The 15825-nt window shown below is 42.6% G+C and overlaps 2 protein-coding genes across 3 annotated transcripts; both read right to left on the bottom strand.

Annotated features, from left to right (window-relative positions):
* Positions 1-1238: 1238 nt before the first annotated feature.
* On the bottom strand, positions 1239-9329 carry mlec (malectin). 2 transcript variants are annotated; one of them, XM_061278677.1, is made up of 6 exons: positions 9009-9329; positions 8439-8656; positions 6319-6497; positions 5411-5587; positions 4468-4525; positions 1239-3929 (listed from the first exon to the last, which is right to left on the bottom strand). In XM_061278677.1, exons 2-6 carry the CDS (start codon positions 8641-8643, stop codon positions 3685-3687), a joined length of 864 nt encoding a protein of 287 aa, XP_061134661.1. In that variant the 5' UTR covers positions 8644-8656; positions 9009-9329; the 3' UTR covers positions 1239-3684. The 2 variants fall into 2 exon arrangements, with proteins under 2 accessions (XP_061134661.1, XP_061134660.1); XM_061278676.1 differs by having other exon boundaries at positions 8439-8676; positions 9009-9320.
* A 1258-nt stretch (positions 9330-10587) lies between these two features.
* cabp1a (calcium binding protein 1a) lies at positions 10588-15255 on the bottom strand. Its single transcript, XM_061278755.1, has 7 exons — positions 14429-15255; positions 12546-12576; positions 12302-12445; positions 12124-12233; positions 11964-12038; positions 11805-11877; positions 10588-11714 (listed from the first exon to the last, which is right to left on the bottom strand). Exons 1-7 carry the CDS (start codon positions 15134-15136, stop codon positions 11689-11691), a joined length of 1167 nt encoding a protein of 388 aa, XP_061134739.1. The 5' UTR covers positions 15137-15255; the 3' UTR covers positions 10588-11688.
* Positions 15256-15825: the final 570 nt, after the last annotated feature.

A 15825-nucleotide genomic window follows, 5' to 3' on the forward strand; every position in this document is an offset into this window, starting at 1 on the left:
AGTGCCTTCTTTTTTTGGGGGTTGTTTAATTTTAATACACAGAACAGCTCAAGTCAGACAAAAAGTCACAAAAACACGGGTGCGCTGCAATGAGGATTCAGTTCTCTTTGTGCAGCTGCTTGTTCAGTTTCTCATCACCTTTTCTAGCATATGTGGCATGAGAGACATTTTCACAGCTGTTGGGGCAGAACGAGACACCTGGACAAACAAAAGCATGCCGGATTTAGCAGTGACTGGCTCCTCAGGGACTTCTTTAAAAACAAACTGGGGATTTTCAGAATTTAAAACAAGCGAGAATTATTTCCTTCTCTTTTAACTTGATGTCAAGGTGAACGAAACAGCAACGACAGTCTGATAAAATATTCGATTTATTAAAAAGAAACAGCATTGATCAGCATTTTGTCACTTTGCAGACGTAGGACACATGAGCAAGAGTAGACTTGAGCACATTTTTCAGTCCGCCTGCTGCTGCCCTTCAGGAGGCCCCCCACATGACTTTGAATTTGTAAATCCAAAACATGTTCATACATACAGTCGGATCATACACGGGCCATCTCACACGCTCACATTAAGGTTGGTGACAGACTTTTGTGCTGCCTGGACGGCGGTGGAGTTTTGCTGTGTAAATTTGTCTCTGTTTAAATTCACCTCACATTTACTGTACAGTTGATTGGAAAATAACAAAGGCGGAGCGGGGCACTGGGCAAATCGAGGTACAGTATATCACAAAAGAGACAAACAAGGTCCACGTAATTACAGAGCAGTTTAAAATAATCTGATTTGTTTAGTTCCCTGATTTATTGAACACTTAACTCATTCACTGCCACGGAGAGCAATGCAAGCCAAACATCCATTTCAACTGGACTGGCAGTGATTGAGTTAATAACGGTAAGCAAAAAAAGCGGAAAGATAGGACGCCTTAATTATGAAGAGATTGAGAGAAGAGATTTGATGGAGTGACGCAGTGAGTCTTTGGTTCTAATGTGAAAAGACACAGAGCAGATCTTCATTCCACTCCCGTCCTTTTATGAGTGCAATCAACAAACGATACCGGGACCAATGTGTAAAAATAAAAGTGGTGTTAGACGTACATTTCAGAGGTCTCCCACTTTCCTCATATTTACTCATGGAACAAATTGACCGAGTATAAATTAAATTCCATTGACGGATGAAGCTTCCTTCACTCCAGTCAATTTGTGTGGAATGATAACACAGCACAAGAGGGAAAAGAAGACTAATGATGGTAAAGCACAATGTATTCAAGAATTCAAGGCAACAACAATGACACACAAGGCAGTGCAAAATGTCACACTAATAAAACATGTTTAACTACTCCAATCAAAAGACATCCTGAGGCAACATTTCAAACACTAATTCCAAATGAGCTCCACTCGGATCTAAATTACACAAGCAAGTGGAAGAGCTCACATTTTCCTTACAAGTCAATTTATTAAATTTTGACAGCCGTTTCATTTGCCTGTCTATTAATCTTTTGTTGTTGTTTCATACTGTCCCAACAGCCGTTCCCCTTTTAAAAAAAAGCCACAAGTTTCTTTAAAAGTGGAACAAATAACAAAGCCCCAACACATCAGTTTCAACAAAAAAGTGAGAACCACTGAATGGAACTTTGTGATCCTGAACCATATATACACACGTGAGCATAGAATGCAACATTTTCAGATGGCTAAAGATAATGTTCACATCTTTAAACAAAAAGCCAGGAAAGAAAATGGCAACACATGACCTCTATATTCAGGACAAAAAAAAAAAAAAAAAAAAAAAACAGAAGCAAGGGAGGACCCACAGCACATGAATTTGTAACTGGTTTGGATGCAAGAGACACTGACAGGTTAAGACTCATTTTGGTTGAACATAAAAAAAAAAAAGAAAGAAAAATGTAGAAAACATTGAGCGAAACGTTTTCAACCAGAACTAAGAGTCTAGTTATGTCTGAGGGTTGAAACTAAAACAAAAATTACTCTAGTAATGAGGCCACGGGTATTAAAGATTTTTCACAGATAAAAATGTTTGCTCAGCAACCACAAACTGCAGCTGAACTAAGCATCAAAGTTCTCATTGGCATGAGGGGTAAAAAAAAAAAAAAAAAAACTGAGCAGGCCAGACAATTAGGAAAGATTTAAGACAAGAGGTTTTTAAAAGGCTGCTGGGACTTGGAGTAAACATTTGCATGGAACCAACAGTGATGTTGTGCTTTCTTCTTGTCAATGTAAGACACACTCGAGCCACTTGAAGGATGGAAGACAAGCACAATGACGACGGCCACAGGCTCCTTCTGGGAACTAAACACCGCCACTTCATGTTCAACAAATAAGTCATGACAGCAAACAACTAAATACGCAAGGGAATACAGACTCTCCTCTTGTTTTGCTACCAACATAAGGGTGAGCTTTGACTTTGGAAGCTAGTTCAAAACAATGACAATAACAGTGAAATACAAAGATGATGTCATCCTAATGTGTGGCTTTGGACTCTTTGACACAATAAGATGGGGGGACGTGAGCTATGCCCGTTGGGTCGCTGTGACCTTATTTCTTCTGGCTCTGCAATTTATTTATGGCACCCTTAGCGCCACACATTTACTTGGAACCAGTTAAGGCAGTGGAGTCACACATCACACACAGACTAAAAGATCTGCCCTCCTGAGTGGGGGTGCCTCTGGGAACTATTTTGAACAGATTAAACCTTGCAAATTTGCAGAAAATGTCTCCATGTTCCTGTGCCCATCTTATTAAATAGCTCAACTTAGAATATGCAGTCCACTGGTAGTTACAGCTATGATATTCCAAGCTTTAAAGATTAAAGGACCAGGTGACGGGTTCCCACAGACCTTTTCAAATCCATTCCAACTAGTGTGACTGGGACACTCCTGAGGTCTCCATCTTATGGAAAGTTGTTTGAACATTCACACGTAGTCCATATCCTTGACAGTTATATCCAAGTAGACGCAATATGCAGCCTTACTAGCAATTTTTATTCCCCCACTCACCGGCATCTGTCACTTTTGGCCTATTTGTATACAGTTAAACCTTTCTAGTCAATTCGTGGTTTACTAGTAACACCCCTCCGTCCAACGAGTAGGCATATGTCACACACTAGAAACAGTAGTCCTACTAGTTGTAGTCAAAGGCAGAAGTGGGGAAAATGGTTAATTAGACTGGATTGTCTTATTAGTGAGGACAAAGAGCGTAACAGTATATGGATAAGACTATTGAATAAATGCTCAAACACTTCTCCGTAGCATGTTAAGATGACGCCAAGTGTACAATGGATTAAGTTGACAGAAAGGCAAGTAGCAAAAAAGATGGTGGCTGTATTCCCATAGTTCATTTTGTGGTTTATTCCATATGGAGCCTGTTCCTAATCTCATGTGTGGCCAGATGATGTGTGTCTGACTAAACTATTTCTTTCCCCACGCTGCGTGCAAATTCTAAACAGTTGGTACAGCGGCCAAAGACTTCATCCAGGAAATGAAATGGATGAAGCATGTCGTTCAAAGCAGAGAGAAGGTGGAAGGCAAACATTCACTCTGCTCGCCATCCTCCTGCACTTGCTGTTCTAATGTCCTCCGTGGTCCGTATTTCCTCCGAGTCGTGTGTAAATTTGACCTCCTCGAAACCCCTGCCCTCCCCTCCCTTATCATAGTCTCGTGTCCGTTCAGTCGTCTCACAGCCGACAAAGGCAGAACAAAGTGGGGATGAAGACGCCGAATGCCACCAGGATGGGGAACATGAGGCTGCTGTTGTCGGCAGCATAAGGGTTCGGCGTTCGGGGTCCCGATTGGACCCGGGGCTTGGAATCTGGTGGGAGCTTCTTCTTGCCCATGTCGTCTCCTTCATCACCGTCTTCCTCTTCTTCCTCCTCTTTGTCGGGCTTTTCCAAGCCAGGGTGAGGCTGGAGTTTTGGTACATCTTTTCGCAAGAAAAGAAACGCCACAGAAAAGTGAGGTTCATTCTATGGCAGTTTCGGTATCAGTAAAATTTCAATTTGAGGGACCGGACAAAGTACACACAATATCTTTGGTACCCCTCCAATGAAATAAATTGAGAAAAAGAAGTTTTCACACTAAGCACCCTCCCACGCCAAAGAAAAAAAACAAAAAAAAAAACTGAAATTGAAAATTAATCAACAAAACTCAGTTTGCTTTTGTTTTCTCAATTATGAGACAAGTGAGAAGTTTGCTCATGGCAAACGTCTGAGAGGTGCAGAAGTTACACTAAAAGTTACAAAAAAACAGTATTGCCTCAAAAGGTTGGACAACCAAATGTTAATTTAACACTATGACCATTTTTACATTTTCATTACAGTTGTACTGATTATTACTTCTGTCAGATTCAAGTTACCTCTGAAACAGTGTTGGTTTTCCTCTAGAAGGGTGCCAACAATTGTCTCCGTGTGTACAATCAACAGAAAAAAAAATCATTTAGATATGAATCCCAAGAAAAGTACCTTCTGGTGTCCCCTTCATTACATAGAGCGCGCAGACCTTGGGGTTATCATAGTAGCCCTGGAATACAGAAAAAGGTCAAACGTGTTTGCTCAAGAGAAATCACCTGTCAAGTAGTTTCAAATGACAGACAGCTCCACAGAAAGATGACCTTTGTATGAATGAAAGATGAAACAATCAAGATTTGATAGCCTAACACCTTTAGCAATTCAATTGATTAACGGTTGACCCACACAGTGAGACGTAAGTCAACGAAGGTAATATCGAAATTTCAACAACTCCTGCAGTTATCGGCGCATAGCAAGAACAGAGGCTTTACTTATGGCGCCGTCGTGCCATCGACCGAGCTAAAAATTCTGCATCCCGTTTTAAACATGAAGCCTCATGCAAGCTGGACACCATTTGTCACACAAATTTAAAGGCTCTCTCTCTTGAGTGCTAAGATTAGCCGCGTATGGGCCACAAATAAAGACATGCTTACTCGAATTGCAAGTGCGGCAGATAGCAACAGCGCACTCACTATTACAGTTCTGACAATGGATCCAATTCAATGTCATAAATTATATTTTTCAAAATACACAAAGGATTAAGAACTACAGCACACTTTTTAGAAATCGCTGACATTAACACCTTTTGAGGTCATGTCTCATGGGCCATGAAGATAATGTCTGAGCATGTGCGCAAGGAGAGTTAGTTACTTAAGGTATTTTGAGTCTTGTTGAGTAGCACAAACATGAATTCCACAGTAGGCCACAGCCCTTAAAAGTGAACAATAAATACATACAGTAACTAGACTTTACGAAACCAATAGACTGAATAAATTCTCTCCTTTATTATTATTATATTTTTTTTTACAACCGTTTCAAGTTATTTCAAAGGGGAAAATGAAACACTACCACCGCACAAGCTTCATTTTCCAAGAGTGGCAGGTCACGTTGAACTTACCTTTACGAACTCCACCGTGAGCTTGCCGTTAAATGTCGACACCTCTCCTTGAACACTCAGCTTGCCGCGTCGAATGGAGAACGCAACAATTTCATCGTGTGCGGTACTGTGACCCACTCGATCAAAGATGTCCAGGTCCTTCACCACCACGTGGCCGTTTAGTCGAACGTCAAATACCTGTTCAACCACAATGTGCATTTGGGTAGATATTGTTAATAACAACGGTCAGCAGCAAATTTTAATCAGAGACAGTCTGTGTGTGCCTTGAACGTATTTAACAGTCTTTTTTTTTCTTCTAGCACATCAGAATTTTGTTATATTTTCATTTTAAAGTCTGATCAATAAAAGCCTGCACAATACACATTTTACAATGCGTTGTAATTCACAGTAATGGATATAGAAATTACGACGATGAATTCAGCAGAAAAACATCAGTTGTCATCCAGTGGTGTATTGCCACTTGCTGTCAAGTGAAAATGACATCACAGTGCCAAATGGCTCAGCTTGCGAACATCACCTAACCAAACCCAGAAAACAGGTCAGTCTTGACTGTCGTTACCTGAGCGTGTCGACATTGTGATGTCCCCCTTTTCAGTTGACAGCAAATGGCAATGCAAAACAAAATGGCCACCGCTGAGATGGATATATTTATAGAAAATAATAATAAAAATAAAAGGTGGCTTAATCTGTGTTTAAATTATTGAGGGGTTCAGGGATTATATTGGAAAGACCATTTCTGATGTTCCTTTAATTTAGAAGTATGATTAGATAATTCCATCTTATGATCATCATTATGAAAACCTGATGCGCTAGACAAAAAAATGAGGGCAGATTTGGAATCAGCGCAAAAATGTCATTGATTTAAAGAAATAGTCATTTGTTGACCAGTGTAATGGCTTCATGGTTACCTTTTGCTGAGACTGAGCAAAGTAAACCTCTGCATACTTCATTACGAGTATATAGTCGCCTTCCTCACGTATTGGGATGTCATATCCAAAAGTTTCTTCATTGTAGCGCTCGGTCTGGTAGAGAACTTGATCCTCAGGACTGGAGCGAAGGATCGGCAGACGCATCCCATAATCAGACGCTACAAAGACAAATGAGAGCGCATTTGCACGACGAAACAATCACTCAGGGCTGCAATTCATGGAACAAGCGGACAGTTTCAATCGATAGAAATGCCACTTTGCTAGTATGCTAGCCCTGACTTGACTGTAACCGTTCTGCCTCAAATGGTGAGCTAACACATAGTTTGCGCCACAGTGCTCAGTCCGCTGCTCTTCACCCTCCTGACGCATGACTGCACTGCAACCTACAGCGACAACCGCATAGTGAAGTTTGCTGACGACACGACTCTGGTGGGTCTCATCACCAAGGGAGACGAGACTCAATACAGGTTGGAGGTTGACCTTCTGACCGCGTGGTGCAGGGACAACAACCTCCTGCTGAACGTCGACAAAACCAAGGAGATTGTCGTTGACTTCCGGAAGGGTCACACCCAACACCTGCTGCTGACCATCGACGGTGCTGTGGTGGAGAGAGTGAGCAGCACCAGGTTCCTGGGGGTGCACATCAGTGAAGATCTCTCCTGGTCCACCAACACCGCATCACTGGCGAAGAAGGCCCAGCGCCGCCTGTACCTCCTGCGGAAACTCAGGCGAGCGAGCGCTCCTCCGACCGTCATGACTACATTTTACCGTGGCACCATTGAGAGCGTCCTCTCCAGCTGTATTGCTGGCCCTGCAGCGCATAGCGAACACGGCTGGTAAGATTATTGGTGCTTCACTCCCCTCCTTGAAAGACATTTACATCTCCCATCTCACCCGCAAGGCGACCACGATTGTGAGTGATGTGAGTCACCCCGCTCACTCTTTGTTTGAACTTCTGCCCTCTGGGAAGAGGTACAGGTGCCTGCGCTCCCGCACCACCAGACTCACCAACAGCTTCATACTCCAGGCTGTTAGGATCCTGAACTCTCTCCCCCTTTCTGCGTAGCGTCCTGTAATTTTGCGCTATGCTTACTGTCTGCTGTATGCACACTGGCTCAGTTTTGCTCCTCTTTTTTATTGTGTTATTGTTTATTATTTATCCATCACTCATTATTTATTTATCATTCATTGTTTGTGCCTTCTCGTTTTTATTTTGTGTCGTCTACTTGTGTGTCTATCATGTGCTGTGTCTCGTCACCGTGGGATAGAGGAAACGGAATTTCGGTTTCTTTGTGTGTCTTGACATATAAAGGGATTGACAATAAAGCAGACTTTGACTTTGATTTTGTTGCATATTTTAGGGACCATGTTGGTGGAGGATTTATGGTATGAAGTTGATAACCGCCAAGGCTTGACTGCAAACAGCAGTGTAATGAAGGATTGGCAGGCTGCCAAGGCTGCTTGTGGGGTTGGTGCGGGAGATAGCAGTAGTAGTAAACTTCTGAAGGTGATGCAGAGAAAGGTCAAGATTGCTGTCAGGCGGATTCATTCATTCTCTGTCCCCTCTTCCTTATTTTTACGCAAATTTAAAAGATGTCAAGTGCACAAATCTACTACGCTCTTGAATGCACAAAATCTACCAAGAGTTGGAAAAACCAGTATCTTCTTTTGGTCTACAAAATACCAGGGAACTAGTTCCATTGGCAGTCTTATATACCCACCTGACCGTCGACGGGCTGAGAAGCAACTAGTTTTGGTTCCTTAAAAAGTAGGTGGCACATACAGAAAATATTGTAATTTCTATACCATTCCTTTGATTTGGAGGTACACTTCAAAGCCTGCAGTTAATATAGATCTTTGATCTTCTAGATTTGTTGCCTTTCAAATCAGTTGTGGTGGTAATTAGAGAAAGAAATGAGAATATTTATGGCCCTGACAACCACCTTAACAGTGCAAACCAGTGGTGTTTTATTTTTTACCAATATTTAACATAAACCAGTGGTGTTTTATTTTTACCAATATTTAACTTTGACTTCATTGCTTTATTTGCACTGGTGTCAATCTTGAGCATGTGGGATCATCAGAAATCATTTACTCACCTTTACCAAGTCTGCCTTCTAAAGGGTCCTTTTTGAAGTGAATACCGTGCACGTCGACGTGCGACTCCCCTCCGGCATTGACAGCCCAGATCACCCTTTCGGAGAGGCTGGGGCCGCCGCCGCCGTCCGCCCAACACTGCACAAACAGCACGGGCAGCACCGCGGCAACCAGCCCGGCGAAGAGCTGCGCCGTGATTCGCTCCATCGCCACACACACTCTTCGACACAGAGACGGGCACTGTCAAGGGGCACAGTTTCATTCAATAACGTGCGAGATTAGCAAGTTATGCAAAGTGAGCTAGCAAGCCTGACGTGATGACATGCAATACGATAGGAGTGGGCTAGCCAGCATGCTAGCGGTAGCAACAAAGAACTCACGACTGCAAAGAGCGTCACTAAAGACAAAGATGCATACGTTAATACCATAACACGCACTTTATATGCAGGCCGGTATTGGGATTGTTATAGTAATAAATATAGAGTAACAGTCGCCGGTTACGCCAGCTAGCAAACGTACCTGCCTAACCAGAAATACGTGGTCTACTGGAGTGCGGCTAACATGTGTCTTACCTTCTCCTTGGAAACGTTGTCAAAGTGAATGCCTAGAACAAGTTTTGCAGTCAGACTGAATACATAGACTGACAAATAATTTCAATGATGGCAGTGTTTGTGTATTGTCAGATGCTGGAGGTCTCAGTCTGGATCCCTTGAAGACTTTCATTCAAAGCGTGTACTGTGTATCTCTACACTGGCTTCTAGCTGCAGTGCAACGTAACACAGGGGATGAATGACATATATTTTGACCAATCGCATCCTCCTGCATTTCATAGGCTGGCAGGCTCATCGACGTCCTTCATGGCTACGATCGAACATGAAAGGCGAGGCATCTTTTCTAAATGTATACATCCTTATGCGTACTCATATGGTAAAAAATATGTTTCCCGAATGACTTCTTAAGTGGCAAAAGAGTGAAAGCATCCAGAAATATACGCGTGGCCTTGAGGTATTCACCACGCCCCCTTTTCCGATTTGGTACCTTCGTGCCGGTTGAGCTCTTGTCCAATCATGTGAGTCCAACGCAGCTCGCTACACAAGAGGGTCGGGCAAATTGGAGCGAGCAAAAGGGTAACTATGGTAACATTTGCATCAGCTCCATAGATGACAGGTCCTTCACCGGCGTTGAGTTTTATTAAACAGATCGTTGGCCGTCAACCTTATAATGAAGCAAACACAGGGCAACGTAATGAAAGATGACTAGCTCACATCAGTGACACTGTTTTAACAGAGTTAATACTTTGTGTAAACATTTGTTACTTTCCCGGATACACCTTTCTCCAAAATGGCATCTGACCTCAAAGCAAATGTATTTAGTCTATGGAAGGCATTTGAGTGAGCTTATCCTGTGACAAGACAGAAAATGTACTACATATAACTAAACAGGCAACATCTCACATTTGGGACATTTATGTTTATGATGAAAACAAAAAGTCAAAGTCAAAGTCTGCTTTATTGTCAACGTCTTCACATGCCGAGACACACAAAGAGATCGAAATTACGTTTTCCCTATCCCACGGTGACAAGACATATTACACGATAGACATACAAGTAAACGACGCAATATAGGCACAAACAATAAATAATACGAGTAATAATAAATAATAAATAAACAGATAACACAACAAATAAGAGCCAGTGTGCATACAGACAGTAAAAGTACAGGACGCTACGCAGAACGGGGAAGCAAGTTCAGGATCCTGAACAATGTACGTATATCAAATCTTGTAGCACCTCAGGCTCAGTAATTAACCAGATTGAACCTTTGGCTGCACTTGGGACTTGGACATTTAAGAGGAGTATAATTTGTTTTAAAATTGATGTTTAAATCAAAATTTTGATTGGTAAACTTCATTCATGACTTCTCATGGGACCAAGAAAAAAGATATAGGATTCAGATGTTGGTATGACTTCAGATGAAATTTGTTGGTGGAGGTGTGCACTGTTCTTGCTGAAGATGAGTGACTAGTTAAATTATTTCCTTTTCAAATTAGCAAACCTATACAGCTCAACTCAGTTGTGACAACTGTATGTATAATTCAAGAGAAAGGAAAACTTATTATTAAATCTCACAATCATAAATGCACCCATAAAATAGGACTGCAATGTAATGACATTTATTTTGCACACTGCACTTGGCAAAATATTTATTCTGTGAGCCCAAAGTTGAAATGTGCATACGGAACAGAATTCTCTCTTTGCCATGCATAGAATTTGCTTCAACAACACAGATTTGCGAGACTTTACCACAATTACAATCATATTGACATTGACATTCACTGTAAATAATACTCACACGTCATTCCAACATTATGTGAGTGAAGCTAGATTGACAACTCTGCGACTTTGAGCCTGTGAGCATGAAAACACTGTGATGTGAAATATACTGTGGCACATGCTGAAAACCACAGCAGGATGGAGACAGCTGGAACTTTGGTTGTCGAGATTTCAGCTTCGACAGGAAATCGATTTGAAAGTCAAGAACCGAGAGGTACTGAATGTTATATCAACTGCTTTGCGGTCTGATTGCAGGAATAACACTCAGGAGAAGTAGGTCACGGTTTGTTTTTTTGTACATTTCATGTGGCTGTCTGAGTGATGTTATCGCGCTAGACAGGTACAGGTACAAATGACAACTGGTCACACACAGGTCTGATACAGATGTAGTATTGCTACAGGAGGTCCCAAGTGGGGCACCAATGTCAGAGAAAGGACATCCCAAATATACATTATTTCATTGAACAATGATCTATACATCGAGTGGGGAAACGCTTAACAGTGCACTCAGTCTTTAAGTCGTATCTACAAGCAATAATTCTCACATCCTGACTTCATCTAACATATAGTCGAAGGCAAGATTTTGCAAGATTTTTCATAATGTCCCCATGAAGGAAAGGAGACGGCAACCAACGCACACAGGACGTTAATACTTGAAAGTTAAAGTGCAAAAAGAAATGTACAATCGTCAGCTAGGCTACAGCAAGTTCTGCCTCAGTTGGACTGGAGACATTTCAGGAAGAACACTTATTGATTGAAAGCTTGACGTGACCCTTCGCTCCAGAACATCCAAGGAGTTGAAATTCCAGTGTCAGTCAAAATTTTGAACGGCTCAGAAATCTTAACAAGTTCTCTCTTCTACTTGCTCAAGTACGGCGAGGGTTGAAGCTTCACATTCAAGACGGCTCATTTAGCAATCTCAACGAGACATCATTCGGACAAACTCTGCAGAGGAGAGAGTGGAAAACTCATGTTATCAGCAGCAGTGCATCAGTTGCATCATCGACTATGAAAATTTCAACAAAGTGCTTTTACCTTCAAAGTCAACAAGCCCGTCCCCATTCAAATCAACCTCCCGCAGAATATCCTCCACTTCATTCAGACCCACCTGCAGAAGCAAGGCGAGCAAAATTGCACAGTGGACATCTCTAAAAAGAAGAGTCCATCTTATTGCAGATGTGGCGCAAGTATTACCTGATGGCCCAGAAGCTTACGCATTGCATCTCGCAGCTCAGATGTACTTATGGCACCGTCACCATTTGTGTCAAACTAACAGAGCGGAGAATGTAGGAGAACGCATATTTGAGCACACGCACAGACAAACAAATGTACTGTATCAAAGAGACATTCTTACTTCTCTAAAGGCATCTTTTAATTCCTTTATTCCTATCATGTCGGCAGTTTCGGCAAGTAGTTTTGGACCCATCAGTTCTACAAAATCCTCAAAATCCACATGACCGCCCACTGAAGAAAAATACCAACATAAAATCATTACAACTATGATTTGAGAGTAACTAAGAAATAACACTTACAGTTCATATTTATCTGCTGGCTCAATTCGATCAGCTCCATTTCAGTGGGCATGTATCCCATCGTTCTCATGCAGTTTCCAAGGTCTTTACAGCTGATAAAACCATCCTTGTCCTTGTCAAACTCTTTAAATGCATCCCGCAACTCTGTTGAGCAAAGACAAATGTGCAAAATTGTCCAACGCTCTTATTTCACGCCTTGTTTATTTGTTCTGGGTGACTCATTGTTTAGGCAAAATCAACTTACCATCCATTTCCTCTGGACGAAGCTCTCTGTCCTAGTGAGAAAACACAATAAATCACTTGTCAGTACAAGTAAGGAACAAAACATGACTGATACAGCCGTGATCTCCATGAACCTACTGGTGGAAACATCAAACAGTAGAAACTATTTGATATTTGATTGGTCTGCTCCTAACCCCCCCCCCCCCCCCCCCCCCCGCTCAATGCTTAGAATTAACGAAACCTTTAAAGGGCAGAGACGCAGGCAGACATATCCCAGAAGCGTCAGGGGTTAACAGCAGAAAGAGCGTGGAGTCTAAACACAACATTGTGTCTTGACGTCAGAGACAGAGGGAGCTGGAAACAGCTACAACGCAAGGACGCAAATCACACAAGCAGACGATTGAATATGTATTCTCAGCACTTCCTGTCACCGTGGCTGTCAGGTCATCAAACATCAGCACATTCAGTGACAGTTCTCGACTTGCTCACAAGCCAACTGTATTCACGCAGTCATGTGACAATGGAAGAGGATGTATAAACATGTCATGAAGTCACAGATCATGGCTTTGTGTTTTGTTATGTATTTGTACGGAAGCGTGCAACTGCCAGTGTGGAGTAAACATTTTTGGACAAACAAAGTTCCAACGGACTTGCAAATACATTTGAATGTAGGCTAAACATTATATCAATGCATTTGAAAATTCCATGACTAAACATTGTTTATCCGTAATTGTCTTTTTTTTTTAATTATCCTGTCTACAGTGCATTATTTTTATTCTGCATTTTTTCCCATAACACCACATATTTAGTTTCTAAACGACAGTGCCTCAATATGCTTGCATAAAGATATCTTATTGTGACGTGTTCCAAGGCTCTGACAATCAGTTTTTAGAATTAATTCATTGTCTTGGCTGAGTCTATTTGCCCTAAAAAATGGTCCATTTGATCTACATGCATCATGTTAGTTGCAGCCTACCCCCCCCCCCCCCCCCCGCGTGTCATCCTCTGCCCTCTGCAGGAAGATACAAGGTCACACTGACCTACAGCCGTGTGAAAGCAGCACATGCATCGAAATGGTACACGCTGCAGTGCTAGACCGCGTTACATGTCAGCCACATTGAACCAAAACACAACATTGATTTATTATGAATGTAATGATTACACAGATTAATAAAGGTGCCTGCACATGTCTTCATACCTAAATGGGAGGACATTATAATATGGGAATGGGACTGACTTCTTCAATCAACAGTTTTTCTCTGAAACTAATAAATAAATCATAAATAGATAGAAGCGCCGTGAGCCAGCATGAGTAAAATTACCCTCGATAGAAAAGATGCTCAAAATGGAGCCCGCAACATTTTCAAATCACTTCTCCTCATACGGACTTCCCAATAAATCATGCAGGAAGTTAAATCTGCCCACATCCACCTCAACACCTCAACTGTAACATTTCCTCTCCCCCAGCACAATCCACTTGAAAAAGGAAGGGCAATCATTGAGAAAGTCTGTAGGAGGATATATTACATAAGAAATGAATTTGTACAAGGATCGCCTATCGTCTGTCCAAAAACGGTAGAACTGTATTCTTTGAGCCCGCAACTCTCGTGAGGATAAGAAGTTCGGATGATGGAAGAATGTATTCATTGATTGTGTAAACGCACATGTACATATAGACAAAACCTAAATGTGAAGTCACAGTTCAAGACACTACCTAATATGGTGCTTAGTAGTATCCTGAAGAAAAATTTGACATTATCTAGGAATACTGTAATAGTACTAATAAAGGTCAAATCTACTAAAAATCCAGTGATGAAGTACTACGTGCGTTACTGGGGTTTTCAAATGTGCGTGATTTGGTCCAACAAATTTATGTAAACAATGCGACGTTCAAGGAGGTCTTACCTGGCCAAAAAGTGAATTGAGGACAGTACGCAGGTTGACATCCGAGACAGAAGAAGCAGCGCTGGACCTCCGGGAGCGGCGAGAGGAACTGCTGGACAGCGGCACCGGAGAGATGGCGGACGGCGAGGACCTACTGGCCTGGCCGCCGCTTTTGGTCAAACTGGCCCTCTTCTGGTCCCGGGGTTCGCACAGGGGAGTTCTGTCGTCATGGCTATCCGAGGGCGAAGGCGTCCTCGGGAGAGGGCGTGCGCAGCAACGACGGAGATGCTGCGGCTGTGGAGGTGACTCTGGTTCGGGGGCTCCAGTCGCAGGCGCTCGCTCCTCGCGATTGTGCTTCCTGCGGCGGTGGTGTCGGTGTGATCCGCGTTCCTTCACGCTACGTCCGGCTTCACCATCAGGCTCTGGGGGTTCCGGGAGGTGACTGTCAATCGCGAGGGGTCGACATTTGACCCGCGTGGATTCAACTCTGTCCCGGTTGCCGGAGAGCGAAGGGTGGCACAGCGGTCTCCGGGCGCTGACGTCGCTCTCTGCCGACAAGAAAGCCTCCTCGGGGGTTCCATTGCTTTGGAGCGCAGCGGCGGGACGGTGGTGATGGTGCTGATGACTTCTCCGGCTCTCTGCCGTGCGTTCGTGGACGTGCGTGGATCTTCTCGAGGACGTTTTAAGCAATGAGGTCGTGGAGTCCGATGTTGGAAAGGAGGAGCTCATTGCTGCGGATCTGCTCTGGTGTGTGTCGGTGGGTTGATTGTCGACATCACGCGTCTTTTCCTTTCCATTGTCAACCAGTTTTCTCCTGCTCGCGATATGTAGCTGCACCTGCTCGTGTATGCGTGGCACACGTGTATGGCAAGCAAACAGATCCAGAGAGCATAGGAATATTATTCACAGCACAGCCTCATTACAATCTTTTATTGTTGTCTTTGAGACGATAACTATGATTGATTACATTGGCCAACACATTTTTTGTACTAATTTTGAGTATCAGAGATGCACATTATTTCAATCATTTTTTGTGCCATTTGTGTCATCGTTTTTTTCCTGTAAAAAGCCTAAGCATAATAATAATATCTTGTGTGCTTGAAGAAAAAAAAGGTAACATTTAAACACATCTTCATCCAAACACGTTTAGAGACACACAAGCCATCTCTGATTAAATTTTGCTGTTGACCAGTGTTATTCTAGTCCCTGTAGTTGTGCGGTCGTCAAAGTGCGGCCCCGGGGCCACAGACTTTCCGTTCTTAAATCTGGTCCACTGAAAAATAGACCAGCAGTGACATTTGCTACATTTAGCCAATTTCCCACCCAAGGTTTGGGTCGGTGTATTGGCAAATTAATCATGATGACATTTATCCTGATAGATAAAAAGTAAGGATGAGTTATTAACACATATAGTATTC

The sequence above is a fragment of the Syngnathus typhle genome, linkage group LG5 (genome assembly GCF_033458585.1).
Source record: "Syngnathus typhle isolate RoL2023-S1 ecotype Sweden linkage group LG5, RoL_Styp_1.0, whole genome shotgun sequence".
Taxonomy (NCBI): Eukaryota; Metazoa; Chordata; class Actinopteri; order Syngnathiformes; family Syngnathidae; genus Syngnathus; species Syngnathus typhle.